Here is a 24,436-nt window from a genome sequence, read left to right as displayed (position 1 = left end):
TAATTCAACAATATCACAATAACAATATTCAAATTTTCTTTCTATGGGTACCTTCCCACAAAGGTATCTCTGGCAATGAAATGGCTGATAAAACTGCATATGAAGGAGTTAATGCTGTTGACGTTAGAAATACAATGAATGTTCCTATGTCCGATTACTTGCAATGTATTGACCAGAATATTCAAAATTTGTGGTTAGAAATGTGGAAGAAAGATCAAGATACGAAAGGAAAATGGTATGGAAGCATACAAGTAGACTTACCTGCAAGACCTTGGTATCATCGTATGCAAGATGCTCCTCGAGACTTTATTACTATCATAAATAGACTGCGTTTTGGTCATAATACTGCACCGTCACACCTTGCTCGACTCGGCATTATTGCGAATAAAACATGTTCACATTGTAATTCAAGTGATGGAACTGTGGAACACATTATCTTCGGACTTCGATTGTCAAAAATTTTTGATCGACAGACTAGTGTTGGCCAGTGGACTTAGTGATGTTGAAAATAAGTGTGATTTATTGTCCCGCCCGCCGCCTTTAAAAGAATTGTTACAAGACGAACTTACTTATAAGCACATCTACAATTACATAAAAAATACAATAAAAACAATTTAATGGAATGTGCTCATAGGCGTAAGTCGTAACATTACGTCTATGAAAATTAAGAGTTGACCTAAAGGTTGTACATGCCAGGTCATAAAATCCCAAAAAAAAAAAAAAAAAACTTATAGATTATAGTCTATACTCAGATTTCAAAGTTTTGAGTTCAGTCACTTAAGTAAGTTGTAACGCTCTTTGACAATTAACTTATAATTTAGATTTTGGATCAAAACAATAACGAAGAAAAATATTTGCAATTTCATTAAATTTTTACTCTAATTGGCTACAAATTTTCTTTAGCCTCGAGACACACTAAAAATAAACTTTTAAAGGTTTTGATGCTATTATAATTTATATTGTTATAGAACTACTCAATATAATTAACCATTGAAATGATGGAATTTATGAAAGAAGCACTCGATCTAGCTAAAGAAGCTTTACAGGCCAATGAAGTTCCAGTTGGATGTGTTTTTGTAAAAGGTGGAATAAAAGTGGCAAAATCTAGAAACAAAGTTAATGAAACTCGTAACCCTACTAGGCATGCTGAAATTAATTGTATAGATGAAGTCTTAAACTATTGTCAAAGACATAACATTGACCAAATTAATTTTTTTAAAGACATTGTTGTTTATGTAACTGTGGAACCATGTATTATGTGTGCATCAGCTTTAAAGAAGTTATATGTAAAAGAAGTTGTTTTTGGTTGTCCAAATGACAGATTTGGAGGAAGTACAGTCTTAGATGTAAACAAAATTTACACGGAAGGATTTAAATTAACTGGTAACATGTTGCCAACTGAAGCTATGGAATTATTGAAACAATTTTATAAGGGCACTAACCCACATGCACCAGAGTCAAAGGTAAAAAAGAAATCTAACATATCCATTGATAAAAATTAATGAAACAAGATATATTTTATATATTACTATGTCATGTATTTCTAAATTCACAGATGTAACTTTAAATCTAAATTCTAATACAATATTTAAATTATATATTAATATGTAACACTAGGTGCATTCATATTAAACTTTATGACTACTAATAATGTTTGAAAATTAATCAAAATTTGGAATAAAAAAAATGTTAAATAGTTTTAAGTGACTCCTTATGTATCATAATCTATGAACTTATACATGAAATAAAAAAGTCAGCTGTTAAACTAATATGCAGAGTGCATATTATATTATATTGATAAGATAATAAAAAGTATGGAAGTAATATATTGATTTTATATGAATACATACACACTATCATTGAATCTAACATAGACATATTAAATATATTATGCCAATAAAGGAGTAAATAATAATGTGTTGCACACATACTTAACATAGATTGTGCTTTGACTTAGAAAATAGTATACCTCCAACATAACATTGCTTTTATTCAACAAAAAACTTAATAAATTATGGTTATAGGCAAAAAATATTTGCTCTAAATTAAGCATGATTTAGTTGGCACAGTTTCTAACAATATTTTTCACCAATAAACATTGTTTTACATTTACAATTCAATAAATATAATGGTGAGATCAATTTTTGTTGAAAATCATAGTTTTAGGTGAACATGGATATGCAAAATCACACCACGATAGAAACTAAAACATAATATTCATATAGCAAGCAAGTGATGAATGTATGAATGAATATTAGTAGTCGTTCAAATTTATATCACAGATTTTTTTCTTAATCTAGTGTGAGATCTCACAATTATATTTTTATGATCATTAAACCTTCCAATATTTTTAACTGTTTCAATTAGTTTTAAAAAATATGCAAGTGGTAGGAAAATTTTGGTAGCAATATAATTATACCATTAAACTCTTGAGAACCCAACTAACACAAAAATATTATGTTCAACGGAATTATCCCTGAAAAGCTATAATAATATTGCCTGCTTGTTCTTTCATGATTAAAATTTATATTTTTAATGTCTGATCTTCAATATATATAAAAAAAATATTCTTATAAAACAGGAAACATCTAAAGCAAGTGTATGATTTTGTTACTAATTATTATCTCATATACAGTACCAGCAATATTTATTCTGATAAAGTGTTTAATATAAATTTAATTATATGTCTATTATTAGTGTTAACTCAAATTTTATATAATGAAATATTAATAGCTTGTTTGTTGTGGTTTTTATATGCCTTAACCTAAACACCAACTTTGCACACATACAACTCAGGCTGAATTATTTGCAGTAATTCACTGGTCTCTTATTGGATCTATAAGTCAGCAATAATTTTTATTTTATATGTTGGGTCAAATTAATTTTCTAAGTTTAAAATATAAACAAAAACCATTTTTAAACACGCTATATGGTAAAATTGGCATGTCTACACAATACTAAATTTGACTTGGACAGTAAAAAATTTGCAAAACATCAGTAAATTTGACATAATGGAGCTCAAGAAATTAATAGCACTTAATCACGACTTAAAAAAATTTCTTTACTTACACTGTTTTATTGCAGTACATACAATAATGTACAAACATTGAATTAAACTTATATTTATTCTGTTGGTGAATGAAAACCATTCACATGGTGGTGTCCATTCTCGACAATGTTAGAATCTTCGATTCCATTCACTTGGTTAGGTAGATTATCATTAGTAACCACATCTGGTTCATGAATAGGACTTGAGTTACTGCTTGAAGTACTGCAACTGTCCGAGCTGGAAGAACTATCACTTTCAGAATCTTCACTCATTGTTTGATTGTGTTGTTGTAAGTGTTCATTTTGAACTTTCAACTGCTCATTTGCTAGTTGAAGTTCCCTAATTTGCTCTTCCTGTTCTTTAAGCTGTTGCAAAATGTCTGACAAAGCCTGTTTGTCTGCTATATTAATATTATCTGTATTTGAATTATCACTTTCATTTATTGAATTCACAGAATCAGAATTTAAATCTTTGTCAGCAACAGCTACATTTTTGCCTTCTTCATAGTCTTTTGGTTTATAACGTTCCGCTCTTTTAACAAGAGTGTCATACTTTGCTTCCAATAGAAGATATTCTTCAATTAGTTCATTTTTAGACATGTTAGACAAACGTTCACATTGTGCGTCTTCATAAACACTAGAAAACTCTTTCGTCAAATATTCTTCTTCATCCTCAGGTAAAGGAAAAAAATAATTATTATCTTCAGAATCAATACTGAAACTTGAATCACGAGTTCTGGCTGATGGTGTCCTAAAGATATTATTTTCTGGTTCAGGTTTATGAATTTCCATCAAAAATTGATTGTTGTTAAAAGGCGCTTGAGTTTTAGCTAAAACGATTTTACGAAATCGATTGTTTCTTTTAGTGTTGTTCCTCACTTCATTCTTCCTTCTTTCTTGCCAAGAGATCTTTAGATACGGTTTAATAATTTTTCGCTTTGTTTTGCCGCGACGACGCTTTTTTTTAATATTTCCATCCGACTTCGGCTTCGTAATTGCTATTATAGATGGCGCTTCTATTAACACGAGAGACCGTGTTGAATCGCCATCTTTTAATTCGGCAAAGTTATTTACTTCCATTTATATATTTTTATAGAAAATTATGAGCCGTTTTTATGTAATCAATAAGAATTCACTCACAATAAGACTCGACGAAAATTTACTAAGGACTTCAGAATAGAATATTAATTCTCCAAGAAATATCGAGACTAGCACAACACAATTGTATATGACGATCCGCCATGTTCGCCAGACGACATTTGTGATTCGATAACAACTTTTTTTTATTAGTAGCACAGCACCGGCCACCGAGCCACAAACTAGAGACGGGATACCTTAGATAAAGTATTTATAGATGGGGGCTTAAAACAGTACAGAACTATAGGTATGTTATCTAAAGCTGGCGGCTTCAACACATTTACACTTTGTGCTTGTGTAGTGTCTGTGAATAAGCGCGAGACGTGATGTAAAACTGAAATACAATCACAAATACATCATGAAAAGACTGTCCATCTCTCTCGCGCTCGGTCAAGCTTATGAGTATAAAAGAGACAGTTATTGTTTTTCTTTTGCTACTGTTTATGTTGATCTTTACTGTTTTATATTATTATTATTTTATACATGTTGATCTTTTTTCAAACATTACCAGGGCAATCTCGTGAAATGGTGCACAATGTTTTTAATTATCTTAAGCATCTTAATAAAAACAGTTTAATGAAAAAATGTTATATTTAATTTGACATCAGATGCGACTGGGGTTTCTAAGAGGAGTATTGAAAGAATAGTTAGTGAAGTAAAAGTGAAGTGTGTTGAGCTAGATGGAGCTTATGTCGAAAAATGAAAAATTATTTACACGAACTACTCTTTCACGTTCTTGGTCTGGCTTAGAACTTTTGGATCCACCCTCGTATGCACCTAATATTTATATGTATTTGACACATTTTTATTTATTTACAACCCACCCAACCTTACTAAAACCAGAGTGGACTAAAATGTATAGCATGGCAAAAAAATCATATTTTGAAACATACTGTATGTGAAATTGCATTAGTGAGAGTACTGTGAACCCGCCAGCTTTCGATAACCGACCTATACATGGAACCCTTAGAATAAGATCAATAACTAGCCGCCCACGAGTGAAATCCGAAAATGTATGTTCGGGTCTCATGCTCGTAATATTATTTGTTTTATTTTTCCTAATCTATATGAGATCTGATCTAAGCATTTATCGTAGTTATGTTTTCCACTCCTCCTTCTGATTTTATAGAATAGACAAGTATTATTACACATTACTCATTAGTATGGTATTAGAAAGTAAAGGATAAACATATATTATCTTTCTTATTTTTGCGTGCTCTCTACGCTTGATTCAAAGATCTCGTCCTTCACCAAAAAGATCATTGGCCACGCAAAGGCTCCATCTTTAGGTATTATATCTATGTTTTTGTCAAAATAATGACATATGACAATCGACATAATATGAAGAAATAATATTTATTATTTGCCCACGGCCAGACAGTCACAGAAGAGTGAAGACTAAAGACTTTATTTATTATTATGTTAAGGGGTCCAAGCTGGTACTTAGTACTGTTTTTTTTATTATAAACAGTTTTAAGTTTAAGTAGAACTGCATAAAATACCTTTATTTCTAGATAATAAACATCTATATTCTATAGAAAGTTTAAATAATTCAATGGCAGACGATATTGTATTTGAACTACTACATTCGGAAATTATAAATTATGCTTTAGAACAAGTTAAGGATGTTACTAAGACTAAGGTAAATCATTAGCTATGTCTAGGTTAATATTGAATATAGGTTAACAATAAAAAAAAATTACTACTTTATTTCAAGGACACAGATTTATCTGTTGTGGAATATATCGGCTTTGCTGCTGGATATAAAATTATGGAAAGACTAACCAGAGAATGGCCAAGATTTAAAGATGAATTAGACACAATGAAGTTCATCTGTACCGACTTCTGGACATGTATTTATAAGAAGCAGATAGATAATTTACGTACCAATCACCAGGGAGTATATGTATTACAAGATAATGCATTTCGTTTCCTTACAAACTTCTCTAATGGACAGCAGTACTTAGAATTTGCACCGAGGGTAAATAAATCTTAATCTTTTACCTACTCATTACTTTCCAATTAGATGTTAATATATGTTCTCTAGTTCTATTTTGTAGTATATGCCACTTTTCAAGATTACCTTAAATAAATAATGTGTTTATACACATATTATAATTATTTTATGAGAAAATTTAGGTAAATTTGTTGTATCACGGCTCCAATATACAGCTCCAAATTTTATTCTACATATTTTCATCACCCGGCAATAATGTGGTGGCGCATGTTCTTTTTCATTTGTGAAATGAATGAAAGAAGGTACAAATTTTTGGCTTCTACATTAGATTACTAATGTAATTCACTTGAACCGACTGGAACTGAACTGAGACAACATCATTTACATGATGCATGTAATAATATTACTTTTTAAAAGTTACTTGGGGTACATACATACTAGTTGTAAAGAATGATAGAAAAAAGATTGGAGCTGTTTTAAGGTGGAGCCGTGATTCGACAAATTTACTAAAATTTGTTTAAATTAAATTTAGAACAATAATTCATTTTAAAACATACTTATTGTTGTGGTATAATGTATTTTGATTTAAGTTGCACTTGAAGCTATGTAATAATAATTATTTTCATAAAGTTTTTAATTAGATTTTTTTTACAGTATGTTGCTTACACCTGTGGATTAATAAGAGGTGGGTTAGCCAATCTTTGCATCAATAGTGTTGTAACAGCTGAAGTTCAAGCAATGCCTTCATGTAAATTTCATATTCATGTCCAGAGAACTTAAGTACATAGAAGAAGAAATTTTGAAAGACCTTTATTCCATTAAAGGTTGTCCTGCTTATTCATAAAAATAGAATCAGTCAAATTGCACCAATTCAACTAAGCACCCATTTGCCCACTTTCACCACAGTGTAATAACAATTTCACATAAATAAACAAGACTTTAGTAAAACAAAGCAATTAAACTAAATTATTTTTTATGAATAAGGGGTTTCGTTAACTTGTTTTTTTTGTTAACTCTAAAACTGTATTGTGCTTCATTATTTATAATCAAATAAATGTATTGCCAAAATATTAAGTGTTTTTTTTTACTTATCCACAAATGAAATACAATTATTTAAACCTAAACCTAACATAGGCCGGGAGATAGTAACACAAAATAGTGGGTCATTTGTACCAGTATGGCGGTTCTTCAGGGGTCTTATTACCGCTTACGCATTGAAAAAAAGATTAGATTTCCAAAAACAAAACAGCTCACATAAAGTGTCATCGACAAAAATTCCATACCTACCGCCAATATTTTCGATGTTATGTGTGGTGATGGACTGATGGGGTTAATTATCTCCCGCGAACCATTTGAATATTATTTTTGAAGTGAAACTTCTTTATCGGGGTTGGAAAAAAATTTAGTGTAACATTTTTTCGTTACGCGTCACATTTTTCCTTTACGCGCCATCTTTTTGAAGTGAAACTTCTTTATCGACGTATGGGTGAAATTTTGTAGCAAATCGTCACGTTTTTCGGTTACGCGCCATGTTGCTTTTTGAAGTCAAAGTTGATCCGACGAGATTAAAAGGCATTAATAACAAAAATATATAATAACGATAACAATGATAGTTATAATTACAATTAATGAAATTCTGTAATAATCTTACTAGTAATAAGGTACAATGAAATAATTGTATTTGTATTCAGGGGGCTTAGTCAAGATGCCTTAACAGTAGTGTATGGAGAACGTCAAGAACTAAATTTGTATGAAAAGTTTTCGACACGAACTGTCATTTCCATACAAATTTAGTTTTCGACTTTCTACATACACTACTGTTAAGGCGTCTTGACTAAGGCCCCATGTATATGATGATAAAAGCCTTTTTTAAAACTTTATCTAATTTAACTTTATTTAACCAATTTCTGTAAAGTTGCATATAGTAGATCATTTTTCGAAAAATAAGGTCATAAAGAAGTTTCACTTCTTACGTGTGTGCACCTAGTACACGCACACATTTTTTTTCCTGCCATCCCCAATACGTAGGAGATATTTTCAAAGGATCTTGAAGTTTAACGTGGTTCTAAAGGTGCACCATGTACGACGTGAGATTTTTATCTTGTTACGCCAAAAAAGTACCTATAACTTCTAATGCGTGTACATAAGTAGTACAAACACGGTTTTTTTGCAAAGATTTGAATAAGCTTCTTTGAAATGCATGGAACATAAAAATCCACCATAAATAAGTACGTCACATCTTTGTGGTGCGTTGTTATCAGTTTATTTTCAAGCATTTTGAGTAAAACTGATTTATCTGTTTTAAAAAAAAACCCCGTCTGCGTGACACAGCCAAGGGATACGACAAAACGTTGTCGATGTTTAATGTTGGCTCCAAAGAAACTGCAAATAAGTTTATTTGCTTGCGGAATTCTACCAGTTTTCCAGAAACTACAATTTATTTTTGCCACTGTATACACAAAAGTCAAAATTTTATTCTTTTTGTCTTTCATCAAATCTTCAGAACATTTGTTAATAAATTGTTCACGTAACTCATTTCCGGGATTCTACATCGCAATTTTTTTTCAATATTAGCTTGTATGGCCATCCATATTGAAATATTATTCAATAAACTTTCTCTAAATCAATTGAAAAAGGATTGATATTGGCATTTTGGAACTGTAACGAATTTCTTTTTATTGTACTCTTCTCGACATCAGCAGTAATGTCCTGACACTTTTTCAATCCAGTTTGAGCGGATTTAATACTTGTGCGGTTTAATACTTGTATAATGCTGTGGCTTTTATACTAACGTTGACGAGCCGAATTTAAATTCGTAGTATGCATTATTCCCATTTTTTTTATTTTCAGCATCCACTTATAGTTTGTTCTAGCGTTAAATCGATAGGCTGTCTCGAAAATGGTTTGGCGGTTCTCTTAACTTCAAACTTTTGAGGGGATCTATCTCGGAATTACGTGTTTAAAAGGAAATAGCGTTGTGGCAATGCTCTTTACTACTCTTTCCATCGCTACCTACATAGCTGACTACCATTTTCGTACTTTCAAATATTATTAAGCAATAACCTAGTTAAATTTCATCCGGCGTACAGTAATTTTATTCTAATTTTCTTAATGTTTTTTAAATGTATATATATAGCTGACGTATAGCCCCCTTTCCACAATGCAGCTGACTATTTTTGTTCCAGCTAAGTATGATGTTAACAATTTATGAAAAAAGTTTCAGTTGGCGTACTATTGCTTTTTTTACGACTTTTGCAACCTCCCACAAACACATCTAGGGCCGCTAACGCTCAGTTCGCTGACTAATAAGTTATATATGATCAACTATCGGTGGCAATATCAGCCGGCTTACTAAGGTTTTTTTGTTTTTGCAAAGCTACCTCCCGGACTATAAGCATAACCTATCTATATTGTACCCTCCTTACATAATTTAGAAACTATAGTGATTCATGTACCCTTTATATTGTCAAGTAATGTTTTTATACTCTCGCATTTTACCATAATATTATAATTGATTTTTCCTTAATGGTGGCCTGGGATTGCTTGACAGCAATAAGGCCTCATGTTGCCCTCCAAATTATTTACAGGACGTCTTTAAACTAGTATATCTAGAGTAAAGTAAAATATAAATAAATTATATATTTTATGTTTATACCTTAGTTTCATAAAAAAATCTCGAAATTAACTTAAATTTATCAGAATAATTAAAAATTATAACGATTAGAAATATTTTGTCTATGAGCAAGAAAGAAATGTTCGAAAATTAATATATTATCTACGTAAAATAAACTTTTGCTTGACAACTTCAGTTTTTCGTGTCAGGGCAATGAAGAGAAAAAAAAACTTCAATTTGACGTACGCATCGGGCCAATGCCCATCACGTATAAAGTTTTAACTACTTTTTATTGGCGCTCTTTTCGTACCCTCTTGACACTTCAGGCTTCATTCGCTATTACTTGTACTCTGTCGCATCCTACTTTTAATAGTTCGGTCATAACTTAATTGTTTAAATTTTACTGAAAATGGCTACTCATGAATTGGTGACTGAGCAACTTTATTACTTGAATAGAAGCCGAATCTTGTTATAAGTTAAAAGTAAGTAAATATTTTATGCGTTGGTAAGGGTTTTCGTGGAAGTTTGATAACTTTCTGAACCGTGTAACTTAGTTTGCTGTCATTAAAACTTTAACGCTCAAAAAAATTGTTCAAGGTTGTTAATATAGTAATGTTCATGTCGTTGTAAGGGTTTTGTGAACATTATGTTGTCGTGCAAAGTAATAAAACAACGGTATATGTAGTTTAACCCATAATCAAATTTTTCGCGCATAATACCGCCAATAGTACTACCGGCGCAGATTTATCTATCTTCGTGAAGCGGTTTTAGCTCAGTATCCATTTAAAATTACACGTGTTTCGCTTTGTTTTATTTTAATTGCATTATTTTTTTTATTATAATTTTATGTATGTTTAAAAAAAATTTCGAACTCAGAAAACTTGCCTGATTTCCAATTATATCTACAAAACCAAAGTCTCGTCGGAGGTCGGAATGTCTTGGAGGAAGATTTTCTGGTGGCAATAAATGGGTGTACTTCTAGTATCACAGTTAAATTCTGTGACTAGATCTACACTCATTGACTGCTTTCAGAGCAACATCAACAAAAAATATGAAAGAATTACTTGTGGCAATTTTTTAAATTTGATTTGATGATAATATGTAGTAGAGTTTGTTTCTGGTACATGTTATCAAGATGGCATATTCAACATGACTAGATCCATACTCGTCTGCAGCCATCAACTCAATCTGCAGACTGTGGATATTGTAATACATTTTATATACATTTTAGTAAAGTTTTTAATTAATTAAAGTTCCTTCATAGTTTAAAGGTACATTTTAATCATATCAAAAAAACATTACTTACAAGATTTTAAACAAGAGTCTATGCAGTGATACTTTAAAAACTTGCGTTTTTAGACTTTAAATATCTTTTTATATGATTTCCTTTAACTATCTAAAATTTATGAAATGGTTTAGAAGAGGTGTATTGGTCACAATAATTTCTATTATGATGTAAATACTTGTTATTATTATAATTTACCGGACATAAAAAATGTAACTGGATAAAATTAAATCTGCATATCTCTAAAGTTGCAGTTGTAATTTTTGTTGTAAAGTTTGAAATTTTATTGTAAACTTTCATACATTTTAAGAGAAGGCTTATTTTTCATTGCAGATTGTCTGTTTAAAAATAATAAAGTGTAGTCTTATGGAAACTAGTTGGGTATTGTGTTATATGGTATGTTTTCACAATAAATTTATAGTAAAAATAAATATTTTTATTTAAAATCAAATCACACATAATTATTTTAAAGTAAATTTGTTAAAACTTCAATGACATTTACAATTTTCAATAGTCCAAAAATAATATTTGTATGCACACAAAAATTTTATAAGTAGTCTTTTTATATATTTAAATGGATAAGCTAATCCTTCTTTCTTTCTTAATCTTTCTTTTTCCAGGATTCAGGTTTAGCATTATCATAGATTACGCCCAAACACATGAATACTCCTAGGAAACAACCAACTATTGTACTTGTGTATAATACTCTGTCAGTAAACCCGCGTTTTAACCATATAGGTGTGCCATCCTCACGCTACAAAATATGAAATAAATTTATAATGTTAAACATGACTTACTATTAAGAGAAGTTATTATATGCTTAACTGCCGCCCACATGCAACTATTAATGTTTAGGTTGTGCACTTGAATCCAAACTGCACCTATGTTATTATCTATGTGCATTTACATGCATGACAAAGGTAAATGAAGAGAGTAGCAAGTCATACTAAAAAATCAATTATATATGTGTCAGGGCACAGGATCACCCATTAGCCTGAAAAGAAAAATTAACAAAGGAACTGGCAAGACCCATTTAGGGCTGCATCACTACTGGATTATTATAATTAAGTAATTATTGCATACTTGGAAATCAGCTTGCAACTTCTTTAACTTAGCAAGGCTAGTTGATGACTGGCATTTTAATATGTTGGCGTTAAATACATTACGACGCACAATAGTCTGTAATTTAAAATTGTAAAATAGAGTAAACATTTTTACTTTTATCTCAGAATTTTTATATAATAAATAATATAAATATGATTAGGTAGGTACTATTCAATATACAAACCCTAGTAAATTGTAGCATAATGGTAGTAATGTATATTGAGATCCAATTGGATGGCTCGTGGAATATACTAAGAAAAAATATTGACAGTACTAATTTTTTATTTTAAGTATCAAATAAGTTCTTTAGCATGGTATAAAAGACTAAATTTGGCATATGACATTTTACTTTATAAAACCATAAAGTATTTATTTTAATTTTTCTAAGCAAATTTTACTACCTATAGCAGGTAAAATACCATTCGACGTTAGCAAAATATATTACTTTTATATTTATGGATGAAAAGAAAAAAAAATGCATGAGAGTGGTTGTTGGAACATTTTTTGCCTCACTGTTAAACTAATAGAAACACAAAATATGATACAGCTCTGTAAAATGACTGAGTGAAATACATAATTCAATTCCAGCTTTGGTAAAAGAAGTTTTTTATTATTATTGATATATCATTATCACATTTCACACTTGTACCTACCCTAAGAATAAGAAAAGCTACCTGCGATCCTTGAAGTTTGTATTGATAAAACAAACGAAGGCTCTAAAGTTTAAAAAATATGTTTGTAAAGCAGTCTGAAGTCTAACCCGATTAAATTCAGATTATTTGTATCACTCTAAGTATCCTGTCTCGATGAGATTTCAGACTTTCAATCTTAATCGACTTAATCATACGCATTCATATTTCATGTGAATCACGCTACTCGCTAGTTCAACCGTCAACGCTTCACGATTGACGCTTGTACCAAAGCTACTCTGTGGGTTTAATACTACATCGTTGATCGTCGTTTAATTAAACTTTATAATGTATTTCAGAAAATGGCTACCCATGAACTAGTGACTGAGCAATTTGAGTTTTTAGGAATAGAAGTTCTAAACGATGTTTTAAGTAAATGTAAGTAACTATTTTATGTGTAAGGTATTGGTGGAAATAAGTATAATGGTGTAACCAACTGACCTTTTATAATAAGTTGTTGTCATTAAAACTTTAATCCCCTAAAAAATATTGTTCAAGGTTGTTTTTAATCGAACTATTTTATTTCGCTATAGGTGTTAGTTTATGTGAAGAATATAATGTTGATGCTGAAACTTTTATAGAACAGTGGATGGCATTTAGTTTAACACATCTTAATGGAGCTCCACCATCTATTGAAAATTTGAATCTACTTGAGAGGAGGGAATTTTCCAAACGGACATTGAGTAAAAGTTCAACCAATGAAACTTCTCATTTGAGTACCGGCGCAACTTTGCCGATCTACGGCGCACCGTTGTCAGCGCAGTATCCTTTTAAAGTTTTCAAAGTCCACGTGTTCTTTTGTTTGTGTAAAAAATTTCGGCGGAAACAGTTAAAAAATATGTTTATATCAATATCATTAGCTAGTTTGTCTCATAACCTATGTCTATGACTTAGATTTCTAATATGAATTAATTTTTTTCCTAACACTTAGACCAGAAAATGAAGTGCTATCGAATTATATGACTACAACTCCAAAGGTATGTTGCCGGAAATTATTTTGACGTTAAAGTTTTGGCGCGTTTTAGAAGAATTCGATTGAACTTGAAGAGGTTTCTGGTTGCAGTAGATGGGTGTACTTTTAGTATCACAGTCAAAGTTTGTGACTAGATCTACACTCATTGACTGCTTTCAGAAAAAAAATAACGTAAAATAGTAGGACTAATACTTCAGGTTGGATTAAAAATATATAATATATGATGATATTTTGTAGTCGAGTTTGTTTCTGGTACATGTTATGAACATGACTAGATCCATACTCATCTGCAGCCGTCGACTCAAATCTGCATGTTCTGATTATGTATACTGCATGTTTTACTGAACACAATTAAACAATGTACAGGGAAGTGATGTTACTTACTAAACTCAAAAACTTAAAAACTCAAATGTTGAAATTGTCACATTCACTTACTAAAATTTGTTTTAACTTCCGTCCAAGTGTAACTAATATCCATCATAAACTCAATACTTTCAGAGAATAAAAGTAGAAAATGAACAAATCCAACAAAATGAAATATGTCCTGTAACATACTCCCCAACGTAAGTACAACTAAAAAAATGAAGTCTTGTTTTTTAACTAGTTTCATTATAAAAACCTTTTATATGATTATTATTAGACGAAGTACAATTTGCCAAATATCAGTTAACTAAGTGAACTTTATTGTGAACTCATTTCCTTTATTGAATCTCAATAACGTCATTTTCAAAGCCCAATAATTTGCTTTACTATTAAATTCTAAGACTTTTTTGGGCATACATATACTTGACTTGTTTAATAAATTATAGACTGATTTTTTTAAATGCCTTAATCTCTAATTGGACAGACATATTTCTGTCTCTGCCTTTTAATGATTCTATATCATATCTAATACAAGTTTTAAACATATGTACGCTGCATTGAAGAAGAAGTTTATTTTCCTTTATAAGTTTAATAAAGTAAATTTGGTTTAAGTAACATTACATATTATATCATATTGGCTAGGTTGTATTTTTATTTCAATTGATGCGCTGGGATTTTAACCATAATCAATTATGAGCAACTGTGGGGGAAAATCTTGCTTTATTGAATTGTTTAATTAGTTAGCAATTATTTGATTTACCGTCATTTTTAGGGGATCTTCAGCGAAGTACACATCGAGAACAAATCAGGGTTCTGTTGTGCATTCATACGGCCCTGACCAACTATTACAAGATATTGATAAATGTGATAATTTAAATTTGATACAATTAAATGTGACGCAAGTGCCGAATGATGATGGAGATCTGTATAATAAGGCAATGTGAGTATATGAACAGTAACATGGGGAATTGTTTTAATAGACAGCTTATTAAATTAAAACCAAAAATTAAAGGGAAGTTATCTTTCCCATTAAAAAATTACAATGCTAAATATTTGTTTCATTGTTTTTTTTTTGTTACATTAAACATAAGTAGTCAAGCCTATCTGACGCTGAACTAGGTGTGAACCTGTATTTCAGCATACAGCGCCTAACCCTTAAATATCAGACAAAAAAAATCTATCATTGAGTACAATAGCTCATTGAAAAAAATAAGTAAAGAAAATAAACTAATCTCTTAAAACAATCTATGTATTTAACAATTAGTTATACTATGGTGTGGAGTGTTTAAGTGTTCTCCCTGTGAGTAAGGTGAGAGGGTGAATGTGAGTGTGTGGGAGAGAGTGTTCAATACTATTTTACAACCCATAAATAATATAATATCCTATCCTTTGTTAGTTCTAATATATATTATATAACACTAGCCGATCCGGCAAACGTCGTTTTGCCATGTATATCATTTATAATAAAAAAATAGGGGTTGATCGTAGAGGGTTGAAAATTAGGGGTTGTATGTATTTTTTAATTCTGTAACATAAAAAAATAAAAAATAAAATTTTATCTATAAATAAAAAAATAAAAATTAGGGGTGGACTACCCTTAACATCTGGCGGGCTGATTTGTGAATCTAAACCATTCCCAGATCCCCTTGAACACACACAAAAAATTTCATCAAAATCGGTCCAGTCGTTTAGGAGGAGTTCAGTCACATACACACGCACACAAGAAATATATATTATATAACATTATCCACAGTCCTTTTTTGTAATACAGAATTAGCACTTATTAAATTAATGTATTTGTGATAGGTTCGGTTTCGAGTTACTTCATGAAAAGGCAACTGTGTTTGATAATCACATTCGGTATATATCTCAATGCATTATGAAAAAGAATGGAATAACCGAGTCGGTTTCGGTTTCATATAAAACTCAGGTAAAATTTTGTTTATATTAAAAGTAATACTAATATTTACTTTCTTGGACCCTGTTTGATTTTCACAATAATAGTTTCATGTTAGGCGCAGAATATTAATGAAAAATAATAACATTTAAAAAAGATGAAGAATTGTCACTGTCTCTTCCATTCTCGAGTTTAGATATGTATAGTTTTGACGTGATAACGTCTTTAAAATCGTTTTAGTCGGGTGACATATTCAGAAACTTGTGTCACACCAAAACCTCACGAGCGCGATCGCAGGTATAACGAGAGAGAGACGGACCGATCTCCCGTCTCATCTCGAGCGCTGCCAGTCATTCCGTGAATGTATGAAGAAAAATGTATATCAAAGTCGAATAAGTAAACTTGTCATTTTACACCCGAAATTTATCATCAAAAGTGTGAATAAAACGATAGATGTAATTTAAAATTTGAAAAAAATTTTATTTTCATTAATTCCTTACTTCCCAAAAACTTATATCACCAATAAGACGTTATCACGTAAACATCTCGATCGTAAACCTACTTTACAAACAACCAATATTTTTTTTTATGTACTTATGTGTCGGGCAGTCAAACCTAAACATTTTACGAATCCTTTGAATCCATGGAATGTTTTTTATATTATATATATAATATTAGGCGCAAAAGACTTATTTTTCTAGCGAAAGGACCTGGAAAGTAGGTTCTGAGAATACAACAGTATTACGTTATTATTTCAGTCCGAAGTGTATGTCTCGGGACGTATAGAATGCGACGCAGATGCAAGATTAAACGCCAAAAGCGCTGTCTTACAAGGCACTTGGGAGAACTCATTGAGTACCTCGGTGTCTGTTGATATGGATAAGTAAGTACCAACTAAAATAACTGGCTAAAACTATTTAATATAATTTACATTATTTGTGAATATCACATACTGGAGTGATTTCGGTAAAACGTTCTTTGTATATTTGAGATTTATAGATATGATATTATCTTGATATCTGACGAAGGAGATGAAATCGTAATGAATTAGTTTTTAGGCAGGAGGCTCATCCAATGGTAGGTGATACCGCCGCCCATGGACACTCAATGCCAGAGGGCTCGCGAGTGCGTTGCCGGCCTTTTAAGAATTGGTACGCCATTTTCTTGAAGGACCATAAGTCGAATTGGTTCGGAAATACTTCAGTGCGGCAGCTGTTTCCACATAGTGGTGGTGCGCGGCCAAAACGCTACATTGATGCTTTTAAACTCTGTGTAGTAACTTCAACGATTGTTATTCAGAAGTGTACATAATTTCATTAACTCGACATTTCCTGTATCAATTCTGAATTTAAAAAAAAATGATTTATAAACCTCTATTTTTCTTCCGAATCAATACATTTTGCTTAAATTGACTTTTGAAAAATATGAGTATTAAAAAAAGTTACATATCGAATTTTAAACTCGATTCAAAAGTAACGTGTTGCGAATTTAAAATTACTTCAAACAGTAGGCGATTTCTTTATATTGGAAAGAGTCCCGATCACAGGCTAAATTATACTATTTATAATAATAGTAGTGTATGCTGTTAGTGGAAAATAAATACTACTGCCAACAAATTTGTTATAATAGTAAATTAGGTTACTTACGTAGGTACCTTTGAAGTAGCAACAGTACTCTGCCAGAACTCGTGTCAACAAAATAGCAATCTCTTAATTAAATTTAAAATGTTTTTCAGTTTAAAGCAGTATTCTCTTTTCCCCGGACAAGTAGTGGTAATGCGAGGGAGTAATCCTCGAGGCGATAAATTCGTCGCTACTGAAGTATATTACGACGGGGCTCGACCGATACCAGATAAAAAAGCTGATATGATGAACACATTAAATGGTGAGTTAAGGTTTTCCCTGTAAGAACTAATTAAATTTTGTTGATTTTGTCACTTCTGTGGCCATATAGGGCATGTATTTATGGTCTGTGCGGAATGTGATGAATCATTAGACAGATTTGCTTAATTATGATCTTGAAATATTTATGGAAATTCAGGGAAACATAAATAATAAGTATGAAGGAAAGGAAAATACTAAAATACAGTTGATTTTCCAATACAAACTTGTTCCTTGCTGAGAAATATTTGATGTCTTTTGTCTACTTGGTAGTTAAATAATTATGAGGTGCGTTTAGAAATTTAAATGTGACAAAATTAGATTTAACAGCTGTAGTTTGAGGTCTTTGTGGTCTGTTTTAAAAACTTTGTGTTAAGTTTTGACACAAATACGTGTAAGTGATACGACGTTTAACGTTTCATCAAGTAGAAAATAAAGTTAAAAGGATAATATATGAGTAAATTTACATGAAAATATAATATAAGTAAATATTTTTATAGTTTAAAAGTTTGTATACTTCTTTGCAGGAAACTTGTCTATGGTGGTTGCAGCGGGTCCATATACTACGTCAAATAGTCTAGCCTTCGAGCCGTTAAAAGATTTCGTTGCGTACATAAACAGGCATCGACCTCACATAGTCATAATGACCGGGCCTTTCCTAGACGCAGATCATAGCAAAGTCAAAGACAACTCTATGGCTGAAACATTCAAGTCCTTTTTTGAGAAACTCATTGATAGCTTAGGGGAAATTAGTACTTCAAGGTAATTATACATTATTAATGTTGAATCAGTTAAAATAATCAAAACACGAATCAATGTATATGTCGCAGCCAACTAGCCTAATAAGCCGATCAATCAACAGCCTAGCCTCTTACTCTTACTAAACAGCGCCGTTTAACTAGCGGGCAGCGGCCTGAATGATATTCAGCCAGTTGATGAAACAGCTAGGCTAATGACATGGATCGATTTTTCATAACTTGCCTAGCCTGTTGACTGTTCATTTGAATTTAGGCCCTTCTCCCATTACGATACGCCCGCGCGACTCTAGTCTCGGAGACTAGTCGCAGCGAAGTATCTCACATACATTTATATGGACACTCTCACATTACGATACTGGTATTCTACGCGTTCGCGACTAGTCTCGCGATACCCGCCGTGTTGGTCGCTTGTGCGTCGCGTCTCGCGCGTTTCGACAAGATGGCGGCGGAGCAAGAAACAAATATTAAGTTTGTACAAGAAATTGAAAAACATGCTTGTTTATATAACTACAAACTACCTGAATACATGCGAAAAAATATAATAGACAAGACTTGGGCAGAAATTGGGAACAAATTTCAAATAACAGGTTGGTTTTTTTTGTACACATACATAGTTTATTATTATCAATGTTACATTGTATTCTGCAAACAGGATTGGTATTGCCAAGGCAATGAACCTTGCTCAGATATAAAGTAGTTTGCTAAATAATTTCGTTGATTATGTGGTGACATATTTGCCGTTATTTCTATATTATGAGGTTGTTTTGTCGTTGTAACGGGAATAGTGACCGATCTGTTTTGTATAAACTCCCTTGGACTATATAGAATACCCTCACGTTTTCGAACATAGTTGTGTAAAATACACACTGCTTTTATTATATTTGATACTTTTTCTATTGTATGACATCTTATAGCAGTACTTAATACTTGAAATTTTTCAGCCATCATCCCAAAAGCACATTCAATTGTATTCCTCCCTCGGCTTAGTCTGTAGTTAAATACCCTTCTCAAGTCATTCAAGGTTCTTTGGGGATATGGTCTCATCAAGTAAGATAGAAGGGGAAATGCCTCATCCCCAATAAAATAGTATGGAAATTCATAGTTAGATTGGTCATTAGGAAGTTTGGAATGTAAAGGAATATTAAGACGTCCATGTTCTATCCAACGTTTGATCCTGGAAGCACTGAAAATTCCACCGTCGCTGTTCCTACCCGCATAGCCAGTCTCGATAACAGTAAATAATCCATCGGAATCACAACATGCCATTAATACTATCGAATGGTAGGATTTGTAATTAAAATTACTTGATCCTGAATCAGGTAATTTTTCTATTCTGATGTGTTTACCATCACATGCCCCTAAGCAGTTGGGTAAATTCCAGAGGCGATCAAAACGAGCAGCAATGTCTTTCCAATGTTGCACATCTGGTAATGGCATATAGTCTCCATTTAATATCTCCCATATTATAACTGTCATTTCAGCTATGACCTTGCAAATTGTATTATCTCCTCTTGCAAAATACAATCCTAGGCTTACAAACGTACAACCTGACCCCAAATATCTGAAAAACAATTAATATTAAGGTTATTTTCAGGATCAGAAGCTAAAGAAAAGTGGAAAAATCTACGTAGTGTTTTTGTTCGCCACTTGAAACCGGCCAAAAGTGGAGCAGGTACTGCACAAAAAAAACCATACTACTTAGCAGACTATATGCAATTTACTGTACCCTTCATAAAAACAGCAGGAAAACCATCAGGAAATTTGAAAGAGACGATAGAACCACAGACACCTGATCTTGAACTATGTGAACAAACACAGTTCACAGAAAATGTACCTACAAGCACTCAACCAATCTCGCAACAGCAATCATCTCTTCCTTCTACTAGTACAAACACTCAACCAATCTCGCAACAGCAATCATCTCTTCCTTCTACTAGTACAAGCACTCAACCAATCTCGCAACAGCAATTACCACCACCACCACCATCAACAAATAATAAAAAAAAACGGAAGAAGCTGGAAGAAACTCAAGCCGAGCAAGACATTTCAGCTTATTTTAAATTTAAACAATCTAAAATTCTAGAAAACTGTGACAGTACTGAAAATTCAAACAAAATGTTCTTACTGAGTTTACTATCGGACGTGAACAAAATGACTGATAGTCAAAGAAGACTGTTTAAGAGAAGAGTGCTTGCATTGATAGACGATATAATGGACCAAAGTAGTGAAAATATGAATAGTCCCATCACACTTTATTCTACTCCTTCACCGATGAGTGCTGCCGAGGTAATAAGTACGCCAATTACCATAAACGAAAGTCTGAATGTAGTACAATCAAATACTGCCAATCTTTATTATGAATCAATACCTATGTTATTATCACAGGAAGATGAAGAATAAGTAATAATTATAAAGTACTTACATATTAAAATTTAATAAACATTTAATTACCTACATATGTCACAATGAAGTATTATTTACCTTAGGGTTATCAGAATCCTTTCTTCCGCACTGACACATTCTCTAAATTTAGTATTTCGTTGATGTATAGCTGGTTTTAATAATGTAACAAGATGCAAGTAGGTCTCTTTAGACATTCGGTAGAAAGATAAAAATTTCTTATCATCATGTTGTAGTTCTTGTGCGGATACAAAAACTCTACAATTTATGTTTCTTTCAATATATGGATGAATCCAGTATTTTCTACTCTTGCGTTGACGTCTTCTATTTCTATAAAACAGAAAAACTGCAAGAGCTTCTTCGTCACTGGAGTCGCTCGACATAACGTCCGTCTACAAAAAACAAGTTTGCACAAATGATGAATTTAGTAATTTTTCAGTAGCATAATATGCGAGCGTCGCGTAGCGAACATGTATCCAACTAGTATTATACTCGAGTATCGTAACCTACAAGTATCGTAATGGGAGAAGGGCCTTACTTCCACTTTCTGCCACTCTTAAACTCGAAACGAAACTCTTCAAACTGTCATTATGGCGTCGACAAACCACAACTTTGATGGTGTTTTCCTAAGTGACGCTTTTATGTATGTTTTAATGAAAAACAACAAGTACAATGGAAGAGTGTAGTGACAATAATAATGTGAATATACCTGAGACTGACTCAAGCAATTATATTTTTAAAAAAATTTATAAATGTTGTTACAAACGCTACGGCTGCAGATCTTTCAGGCCGCTAGTTAAACGGTGCTGTTTAGTTAAAAGGCTAGATTGTTAATTGAACGGCTTATTAAACTAGTTGGCTGCGACATATATATCATATATTTATGTTTAAACACTAAATCAACTGTTTATGTTTTATATAACTGTTGTATAGTATTCTAAGGCCCGTATTCCAAATGGTATAAGTCACAATCTCCGCTTACACTGTCAAATATGGTTCAATAGGAAATATTATTTGACAGCTCGTGACAGCAGACTTAAGTTTGAGTAACTTAGAATACGGGTTTTAAAATTACAGTTAGTCCTAGGAAGCGTCAACATTCAATTCTAAATGTTTTTCTAAATAATACAATGTTTTAATCTGACACCCTTTAAAAAATATTTTCTTTCAGTCCGAACACAAAAATATATATAGTCTCCAGTCAAAAGGATGCTTTTCATGTAAACATCTATCCGACTCCACCATACTCAATGAGGAAGCAGCCTGCTAATATAACTTTTTTGCCTGATCCGTGTACTTTAAATATAAATGGAGTGGTGGTGACAGTCACTAGCACCGATGCCCTTATGCATATAAGCCAGGAGGAAATATCATTGTGAGTGTATATATGTAAATAGTGTAAACTTCATGTGACATCACTCTAAAAACTTATTCAACTTTAACCTTATTGTCCGTGTAAAACGTAAAAGTTTACACATAAATAAGTCGAATTTAGAACTTCACCCTTTGGTTTCTTTTGTAGTCGATTTAAAAAAAAAAAATTTGCCTATAAAGTATTAAAACCATAGAGAAGAGAGTAAGAAACAGAGTAGAGAGCTTACATTGTATAATAATATTATTAAATAATGTCCTACAAAATCGAATGAAGATAAATTTCTGCACTTTGTCTCTAAACCGGTTATTATTTCCTAAGCATACAAACTAATCAATTTATGCTATTTAACACTGGGCAATCTGCCAGTTAGTGGACTGGGGGAGGATTTGTATCAGTGTCTAATGTGGTTTATATAGATGGTAAACTTATATGGTAAAATGAAAGGAAAAGAGGACGGTAGAGTGGTGCGATTTAGGCTTAGTGCGAGACTCAAAAGACCAGCAGTGTTTTACTTGAGAGGCCATTCTCAGTAGGCCTTTGCTCAACCATCCCATTTCATCCTATCTCTTGCCGTCTTCACCCATCCTGTGCCATATTTATTTGAGTAAATATCTCTTCGCCTTCTCTTTGGCCAACCAAGAGAGGTTGGTGTTTGCATGTTTCGTTACAACTTTAAAAGTTTTTAACCTGCGCAAATTTTCCATCCATCACCATTTCACCTGCACATTTCTTTACGTCTTTAATTATTGTCTTCCTAATATTACGTACCCATCAGCTAAAGGTCTAGCTGTTCTATTTAAAAAATTACTATTTGGTTGAATAATACTATAATATAAATCTGTTTTTAATTCTACAGTGGAACTGGCGGTGACAAACTATCTCGTTTAGCTAGTCACGTGTTATACCAGCAATGCGCATATCCAATATGGCCGCCACCAGCCTCGCTGCGCATTGACACGCCTTTATGGGCAGCGCACGCGCAGTTGCCTTGTACGCCGCATTTATTAATACTACCCTCCAATTTTCGATACTTTGTAAAGGTATGTATAATATGCAATGCAATATTAAAAAAAATTCTTACCTGTTTACATTTAAACTTTTTGGACCAAGGAATATATATATATTTTTTAATATTCCATTAAAATATCAAATCAATTACAATTTCTCGATGATTATTTTAACAAAAGATAAACTCAACTCAACAACAATTTAAATTTCAAATGAAGATCCTCTTTTTTTATAAAAAAAAACAGCTGTCTCTTTTAACTGCAGCATAAACACAATTTCGCAGAAAGAGACGATAGAGTTCTCTAGTTACAGATCGATTTATTATTTTTGAATAACAGCTGATAACAGTGATGATATCTTAACTCTTTGGTTATGCTAAGGATAGTTTTATGTTTTTTTTTAATAAATATGTTTTTAGGACCTGAATGGGTGTGTGGTTGTGAATCCTGAACATTTGACGAAAGGCACTGGCGGAGGGACTTTTGCTCGTCTGCTTATAACCAACCAAGATACCAACAGTATTGCAGCACAAATTGTGAGAATTTAAATATATTTGTTTTGGCCATTCAGTGTTTTATTTAATTTGACGAATACTTAAATGATCCTAATCCTTGGGATTGATTTGCTCCTGTTCAAACAATTTGTATGACTCAAAACTTAGCGATTAAAAAGAGTGGCGGAAAGATTGTTGCCAGATCTTCTTACCCGCACTTGACTTGCGAACTGGTAGTAAATGTAAATTTACAATTAATTTAACTTCTTCTTTTGACAATCATATGTGTACTTGTTTACCTATATGAATAAAGATGGTTTTAGTTTGAATATAATTAGGAGAACAATATAAAATATATGTAATTAGAAAAATTTAATCGACCCGTCAACATTGTCTATCATACCCGGGTACCTTATAATATATATTATATAACTCCTTCACAAATGCGTAAGGTAA

General features: G+C 32.0%; 5 protein-coding genes and 1 long non-coding RNA gene across 9 annotated transcripts; 4 read left to right on the top strand and 2 right to left on the bottom strand.

The window, feature by feature from the left end:
- Window positions 1-828: 828 nt before the first annotated feature.
- On the top strand, window positions 829-1,990 carry LOC125049582 (tRNA-specific adenosine deaminase 2). Its single transcript, XM_047648963.1, has one exon. It carries the CDS (start codon window positions 996-998, stop codon window positions 1,500-1,502), a length of 507 nt encoding a protein of 168 aa, XP_047504919.1. The 5' UTR covers window positions 829-995; the 3' UTR covers window positions 1,503-1,990.
- On the bottom strand, window positions 1,991-4,334 carry LOC125049575 (protein HEXIM1). Its single transcript, XM_047648952.1, has one exon. It carries the CDS (start codon window positions 4,126-4,128, stop codon window positions 3,124-3,126), a length of 1,005 nt encoding a protein of 334 aa, XP_047504908.1. The 5' UTR covers window positions 4,129-4,334; the 3' UTR covers window positions 1,991-3,123.
- Window positions 4,335-5,509: 1,175 nt separating this feature from the next.
- LOC125053142 (trafficking protein particle complex subunit 6b) lies at window positions 5,510-7,346 on the top strand. Its single transcript, XM_047654373.1, has 4 exons — window positions 5,510-5,624; window positions 5,700-5,827; window positions 5,903-6,166; window positions 6,797-7,346. The coding sequence occupies exons 2-4, from the start codon at window positions 5,741-5,743 to the stop codon at window positions 6,920-6,922; spliced, it is 477 nt and encodes a 158-aa protein (XP_047510329.1). The 5' UTR covers window positions 5,510-5,624; window positions 5,700-5,740; the 3' UTR covers window positions 6,923-7,346.
- A 2,776-nt stretch (window positions 7,347-10,122) lies between these two features.
- Window positions 10,123-24,052, top strand: LOC125050085 (DNA polymerase alpha subunit B). Of its 4 annotated transcripts, XM_047649686.1 has the most exons (13): window positions 10,123-10,237; window positions 13,133-13,211; window positions 13,367-13,595; window positions 13,765-13,810; window positions 14,305-14,369; window positions 14,942-15,109; window positions 15,976-16,099; window positions 16,825-16,949; window positions 17,802-17,950; window positions 18,474-18,708; window positions 22,276-22,479; window positions 23,336-23,519; window positions 23,906-24,052. In XM_047649686.1, exons 2-13 carry the CDS (start codon window positions 13,136-13,138, stop codon window positions 24,032-24,034), a joined length of 1,734 nt encoding a protein of 577 aa, XP_047505642.1. In that variant the 5' UTR covers window positions 10,123-10,237; window positions 13,133-13,135; the 3' UTR covers window positions 24,035-24,052. The 4 variants fall into 4 exon arrangements, with proteins under 4 accessions (XP_047505642.1, XP_047505634.1, XP_047505660.1 ...); XM_047649678.1 differs by lacking the exon at window positions 10,123-10,237 and having other exon boundaries at window positions 13,060-13,211; XM_047649704.1 differs by lacking the exon at window positions 10,123-10,237 and having other exon boundaries at window positions 13,118-13,211; window positions 13,415-13,595; window positions 13,770-13,810.
- On the bottom strand, window positions 11,760-13,059 carry LOC125050113. The gene is made up of 3 exons (XR_007117100.1): window positions 12,819-13,059; window positions 12,124-12,219; window positions 11,760-11,794 (listed from the first exon to the last, which is right to left on the bottom strand). It is a non-coding gene; the product is annotated as an uncharacterized LOC125050113 (long non-coding RNA).
- LOC125050106 lies at window positions 19,006-21,162 on the top strand. The gene is made up of 2 exons (XM_047649715.1): window positions 19,006-19,291; window positions 20,299-21,162. Exons 1-2 carry the CDS (start codon window positions 19,144-19,146, stop codon window positions 21,102-21,104), a joined length of 954 nt encoding a protein of 317 aa, XP_047505671.1. The 5' UTR covers window positions 19,006-19,143; the 3' UTR covers window positions 21,105-21,162.
- Window positions 24,053-24,436: the final 384 nt, after the last annotated feature.

This window comes from Pieris napi, chromosome 1 (genome assembly GCF_905475465.1).
Source record: "Pieris napi chromosome 1, ilPieNapi1.2, whole genome shotgun sequence".
Taxonomy (NCBI): Eukaryota; Metazoa; Arthropoda; class Insecta; order Lepidoptera; family Pieridae; genus Pieris; species Pieris napi.
Note: the sequence above shows the minus strand (reverse complement) of the source record. Positions and strands in the feature narration are given on the sequence as shown.

Coding starts and splice junctions, on each gene's coding strand:
- LOC125053142 (XM_047654373.1), top strand. CDS start 5,741: ATGGCAGACGATATTGTATTTGAACTACTACATTCGGAAATTATAAAT. Junction 5,828..5,902: donor AGGATGTTACTAAGACTAAG/GTAAATCATTAG, acceptor CTTTATTTCAAG/GACACAGATTTATCTGTTGT. Junction 6,167..6,796: donor ACTTAGAATTTGCACCGAGG/GTAAATAAATCT, acceptor TTTTTTTTACAG/TATGTTGCTTACACCTGTGG.
- LOC125050085 (XM_047649686.1), top strand. CDS start 13,136: ATGGCTACCCATGAACTAGTGACTGAGCAATTTGAGTTTTTAGGAATA. Junction 13,212..13,366: donor AAACGATGTTTTAAGTAAAT/GTAAGTAACTAT, acceptor ATTTCGCTATAG/GTGTTAGTTTATGTGAAGAA. Junction 13,811..14,304: donor ATATGACTACAACTCCAAAG/GTATGTTGCCGG, acceptor CAATACTTTCAG/AGAATAAAAGTAGAAAATGA.
- LOC125049575 (XM_047648952.1), bottom strand. CDS start 4,128: ATGGAAGTAAATAACTTTGCCGAATTAAAAGATGGCGATTCAACACGG.
- LOC125050106 (XM_047649715.1), top strand. CDS start 19,144: ATGGCGGCGGAGCAAGAAACAAATATTAAGTTTGTACAAGAAATTGAA. Junction 19,292..20,298: donor GAACAAATTTCAAATAACAG/GTTGGTTTTTTT, acceptor GGTTATTTTCAG/GATCAGAAGCTAAAGAAAAG.
- LOC125049582 (XM_047648963.1), top strand. CDS start 996: ATGATGGAATTTATGAAAGAAGCACTCGATCTAGCTAAAGAAGCTTTA.